Raw genomic sequence first — 6,000 nt, 5'->3', positions numbered from 1 at the left:
GCTGTTCTGGCTACTACCGACCGTCCCGCTATCCCCATCATTGCCACTGCATTGCTCTTGTTATCTTGCCCACTGCCAGCTCTGAGCCGCATTCACACCAGTGACTTTCCAACTCTGGCCCCTCTCCCTCTGGGAGGGGAGGCTCCGCCCCCTTCCCCTTTGACCCAGATGTCTCAGCGTTCCGTCTTCCTGTTCCAAACCACGTGGGCGCGCTGGGCACTGCCGCGGGGTCTCAGCGGCGCCGCGATCGCAGCAGCGCTCAGGGGGCGGCCGGGCGGCGGCATGGCGAGCCAGCCGCACTCTCTCAGCTATGTGGGGTGCAACTTTTTGCGGCAGCGGCTGGTGCTATCCACGCTGAGTGGGAGGCCGGTGAAAATCCGCAAGATCCGGGCGAAGGAGGAGAACCCCGGCCTCAGAGGTAGCGTGCGGCTTGGCTGGGCTAGGGAGGGCGTGCATGGGGGTGGCATGCAGAGGGGTGAGGCGAGAGAGGAGTATTTTTAGGGGGGTAAGGGGCTTGGAGCGGGGCCGGTCGGGCGGTGATTTGGGGGAGGGTGGGACGGGTTTGTGTGATGGAGACAATCTGAATCTGGGATCAGTGTTGGAGGAAGGAGCCTTTGTTTTTAAAGGAGGCACTAAATCCGAAGTGCGGTTTGTTTTCGTTCATAACGCGCATGGGAGGGGGGAGCAGATGTGGGTTCGTCCTCCAGACAGGGAGCATGGGTCCCTGCCACCCCAGCCCGCTGTCAGGGATTTGCATGGTGTTCTTGGAGCAGGAGCTGAACCCCATGTTATTGGTTCCCCTAAAGAACTTGCCGTAACCCGAGTTACGCTGTGAAGTCCTTTCCCGAGAGCATGCTTGATGTACTATATCTACCTTTGACAGAGTCCTAAGAGTACTTAGAAAGGAAAAAAACAGCTCATCGGCAGCAATTCCATACCTTGTGCCAGTGAAGTTCTTTGAATTGAACTGCTCTCCCAGTGCTATACCTTCTAATAACAGGAGCATGTTACCGAGGTTTATTGCAGGTCCCAAAGTGAACATTGTTTTAAAGTTTGAAATAAGATTGTCCAGGAATCTACTAACAGCCTGGTTGGAGCAAGGTTTGGCAACCTAAGCAGGCCCATTTCTGAACTGGTGGATCTGGATGGACCAGTTATGTGTCCAGTCCCTTTATCCCTGCGGTGTAAAAGGAGGCAGTGATGGATGTACTCTCTCTGTCCCCATGCACTGCAGTTAGTCTCTTGTGAAATGTTTTAACAAATTGGGGAATTGAGATGCAGATGCTGTGAAACTCGGTGTAAGTCACAGGAAATAGATGCAGGCATCATGACTACTTGTAAGTGACAAAAGCATTTTACTAATGATGTGAAATATAAAGGCCCTTAATCATGTGTTCAGTATTTTTACATATAAATCCTATTTCTCCCATATGATTCTATTTAGTACAGATATAAGATATTTGACCCTCAAATCTTATGCATCTTCTCTTGGACTTCTCTCCAAGGATAGAGGATGAACACTTATAGCTGGCACTGTATTTCTGGCAGCTTCTTATCTTATGGAGTTTCCTGATCTGTTAATCTGAAAGAGCTCAATGGAAATTATTTGGCTGGCAGGTTTCCTCCTCAATCTAAACCTCTTGACTTCTGCCAATGCCACTTCTCAGGCTGAACTGCAGTTATTTGCACACCAAGGGAGAGTGCTTTGTCATGACCAGGGACCTGTTAGTGATGATGCCATACACATTGCTGAGTTCTGAATTAACTCTTCACCCCTTGGGTTAAGAGGGCTGGGTGTTGCTGTGCATAGTTCAAGGAAAACATCTGTTCAGTGTGTAGCAGTGCTTAAACACCCTCCCCAGCATTAAGTTGTATTTAAAATGAGTTATAAAATAATCCAGAAAATAGTATACTGCTATTGAATAAGACTGGAATTTTTTGTAGGAGTCTCAAATACCGAGGTGTCCAACTTCAACTGAAATTCACTGGAATTAGAGCATCTAGGTCCCTTAGGCTTCTTTGAAAGACTTGTCCTAAATCAGTGGATGGCTGCGAATTGGAACACTGTGTTCAGTTCTGGTCCCCTTAACTCAAAAAAGATACAGAAGAGAGAAAAGGGACCAGAGTCAGGTGATGGACACAGTTTAAGGCATGGAGGGACGGTCCCTGTGAGGAAAAGAACAGGCCTGTGTAGTTTAGAGAGGCGATGAAGAAGGCTTGGTCTACACTACAGAGTTATGTTGACCTAAGACAGTTTACCTCAACCTAGCTATGTCATAGTCTATACTAGAATGCTGCTTCCGCCGAAGTAAGTGGTCTGCTGCACCGACCTCATAACTCCACCTCTGTGAAAGGTGTAGTGCCTATGTCAGTGTAATTGTGACCAGGCAGTGTCCTTATAGACACTGCATTACTTACGTGGGTTGTTGGCTGTCAATTTCACTCAGTAAGGCCTCACAACTGGAATTGTGAAATTGAAAAGAGAGGCTGGTAGGCTCCCTGCTGTGAAATTGAGCCCCACATCGGGCTGACAGCCGTGCTTCAGTTGGTGCAAGTGCTCCTGGTGAGGACACGCACCACTGACAGAGGGAACGTAGTGTGAACACCAACAGCCAGTTGAGTTACTCCTGTGGCTGTAGGTCTACTTAAATTAAGTCAACTTAATTTTGTAGTGAAGCAAGCCCGAAGAGCTGTTTTAGAGGTGCTATGCATTGTGTGGTGACAAGGCAGGAGAAAATGGGGAGAGGGAAAGAATTGGAGGTTTTCCATGGGATGCAGGTGGACCCCCGTTTCTCTGTCTCTCTTCTTCTTATGAGAATGTCATAGGTGCCCTTGAAGTGGGGAATTCCCTATGATTTTGCAATGAATTTAAAAGCCTTTACATTCTTCAGTGGGGTAGCATTTGACCCCTCTTTCAATGAACTAGTCCTTTTGGTTAGGCAAACTTCATGAGATTGCTGTCAGAACTCCCTGCCATCTTCCAAGCATCTTCATTCATAGACCAAATTGGAGCCGGGTTTCCCCTCCCAGTGACCTTGTTCGCTCTATCTCGCTGTGCTCTCCTCTGGGCCATTGGTTAGCTCTGGCTTTGTAGGCAATGGAAGATTATTTTGTCTGTTCTGTGGCTTTTGCTGCTGCAGAGAGATCAATTGATACTGTAGAGGAAAGGGAGAAGATGCCAAGAGCGAAGTGGCATGGATGATTCTAACGCCCTTATTAAACAGTACACGGATCTTGGGAGACAGACCAGTCCTCGCTTACAGACAGGAACCTATCCTTGCAACAAAGCCCATTGCCAACTCTGTCCACATATCTATTCAAGGGACACCATCATAGGACCTAATCACATCAGCCACACCATCAGAGGCTTGTTTACCTGCACATCTACCAGTGTGATATATGCCATCATGTGCCAGCAGTGCCGCTCTGCCATGTACATTGGCCAAACCGGACAGTCTCTATGCAAAAGAATAACTGGGCACAAAGCAGACGTCAAGAATTATAACATTCAAAAGCAAGCCAGATAACACTTCAACCTCCCTCATCACTCAGTTACAGACCTAAAAGTCGCAATACTCCAACAAAAAACTTCAAAAACAGACTCCAGTGAGAAACTGCAGAACTGGCATTCATTTGCAAACTGGACACCATTAAATTAGCCTTGAATAAAGACTGGGAGTGAATGGGTCATTACATAAAGTAAAAACTATTCCCCCATGCTAATTTCCCCCTACTGTTACTCGCATCTTCTTGTCAACTGTTGGAAATGGGCTATCCTGATTATCACTACAAAAGTTGTTTTTTTCTCCTGCTGATAATAGCCCACCCTAGTTGATTAATCTTATTATAGTTGGTATGGCAACACCCATTTTTTCATGTTCTCTGTGTATATATCTCTTCCTACTGTATTTTCCACTGCTTGCATCCAGTGAAGTGGGTTTTAAGCCATGAAAGCTTATGCCCAAATAAATTTGTTAGTCTCTAAGGTGCCACAAGGACGACACGTTCTTTTTGCTGATACAGACTAACACAGCTATCACTCTGAGCGCTTGCTCACTAGAATTGCCAGACCTAGGGATGGCTTGTCTCTAAATAGGACTGGGTGCTCCAGGAGCCATTCAGATTCTGGATCAGATGGTCCCACTCATTGACTGCTGGTGCCAGCACTTAGTCCTGGATGCCTATTGCTTGTTCAAGCTGTGCCTCTGCCTCCCATTCTCAACAGTTTAAATTGGTCCTCTTTCACTGTTTGCTGTCATCTTCCATCTGGCCAAATAGCTGCAGCTAGCTGCAAAGATGATGGAAATAAATCCATCTACTAAAGATTTCAAAAAGCTTCCCTCCATGTGTGTAGCTTTAAGAGAGAACCTTGAGCTGTTTAGGGCAGAAACCCATCTCCATTCTTGTACAGCACTATGCACATCTATGGCACTGAAGAAATGCATTTTTAAAAAATCTAATTCCAGTTGAGTGTCTTAGGGTTTCTTTGCATGTACTGTTCCTGAGAAATGAGTTTTCTGGAGAGTTTTTCAGTCTAGTTCTGGGTGGAAGTTACAATAGACACCATCATAGTTGTGCTAGTTAACACCCTTGCTCAATGAATGAATGAATGGTCATCAAGAGTAAGCCATCCCCTCTCCCAAAAACTCAGTTCATCTTTTGTCAGGGTTCAAGTACATGAGCAGAACTGTGTGGGGAAGCCTGCGCAGCTGTGCCTGACAAGTAGGAAACTTCAGTCTACAGGGTGGTTTTAACCCTGTACCTGTCATGACCAACAGGTCTTAAACCTGGGTCAATTCAGTTCCCAATCGGCTGTTGGCTTCCTACTCCCACTCAGCAGCTCACTACTGGCTGACTGCATGGAGACATCATGAAACCTGAAGTTCCTCTGGGAGGCCTTTCTGGGTCCTGACTGGAGGAACACCAGGACCTCTGATTGGTCAGGACTAACTATTTAAACCCAAAGAGAAGCCCAGGAAGTTGTCAGCACAACTGGGCTCTACCTCGTTGCTATATTGGTCTTGCCTAATTTCCTTGCCTTGCTCCTGATCCTTGGCTTGACTCCTGCTCCAACCACTGTACCCGGCCACCTACATCCCAGCCCCAACAATATCTGTCAAAACCACCAAATGCTCAAATATTAGTACTTAGGTTGAATGCTATGATACTATTTAACTATGTTATTGCCCCAGTCAGATGGTTGGTTGGAGGTAGAGCAAGGGTTCTCAACCTTTTTCTTTCTGAGCCCCCCCCCCCCCCCCCCCGCCCATGCTATAAAAACTCCCCTGCCCACTTGTGCCATAACTCTTTTTCTGCATATAAAAGCCAGGACCAGCATTAAGGGATAGCAAGCTGGACAGCTGCCTGTGGCCTCACGCCACAGGGGCCCCATGAGGCTATGTTGCTCAGGCTTCAGCTTCAGCCCTGGGACTTGGGGCTTCGGCTTCTGCCTTGAGCCCCAGCAAGTCTAATGCCAGCCCTACTTGGTGGACCCCCCTGAAACCTGCTCACAACCCCCCAGGGGCTCCCAGGCCCCTGGTTGAGAACCGCTGAGGTAGAGTACATAGCTTTTACCACTCCTTTTAACAAGATACAGCTTTTATTGATTGATTGGTTGCCAAGGTGGATTAATAACTTGAATTGTGACTAATGCAAGAAAACTGTTCAAATGAAAAACAGTGAATTTGCATTGGTATTTGCAACCTCTTTTATTTGATTTTCATGACTGAATATTTGTGCAAGTGAAATCTTGCCTGCAAGGCTGTTCTCAGAGAAGGTTGTAAATATTCACATAAACACACACTCACCCTGGAAATCATCACGGTGCCATCTTGAAAGCTTTGTGAATGTAAGAGTCATCAAAGCTGAAAGTGGAACCAACACCATGTGACAGCAACCATCTACAGCATGTAAATATTGATTAATGAATGGTGAATAACTGGAGCAGTAGTTGTGGCAAATGGTTAATGGTTTATGCAACCACTTTGATCAGTGGATGAA

The 6,000-nt window shown here is 46.7% G+C and overlaps 1 protein-coding gene across 1 annotated transcript in view; it reads left to right on the top strand.

Annotated features, from left to right (window-relative positions):
• The first annotated feature begins 211 nt into the window (after positions 1 to 211).
• RCL1 (RNA terminal phosphate cyclase like 1) overlaps positions 212 to 6,000 on the top strand; it is a 43,613-nt gene continuing 37,824 nt past the window's right edge. Inside the window, exon 1 of the mRNA XM_032777876.2 lies at positions 212 to 418. Within this exon, the coding sequence (XP_032633767.1) occupies positions 283 to 418 (136 nt within the window). The 5' untranslated portion in view covers positions 212 to 282. The remainder of the gene's footprint in view (positions 419 to 6,000) is intronic.

The sequence above is a fragment of the Chelonoidis abingdonii genome, chromosome 6, assembly GCF_003597395.2.
Source record: "Chelonoidis abingdonii isolate Lonesome George chromosome 6, CheloAbing_2.0, whole genome shotgun sequence".
In the NCBI taxonomy this organism is placed as follows: Eukaryota; Metazoa; Chordata; order Testudines; family Testudinidae; genus Chelonoidis; species Chelonoidis abingdonii.
Note: the sequence above shows the minus strand (reverse complement) of the source record. Positions and strands in the feature narration are given on the sequence as shown.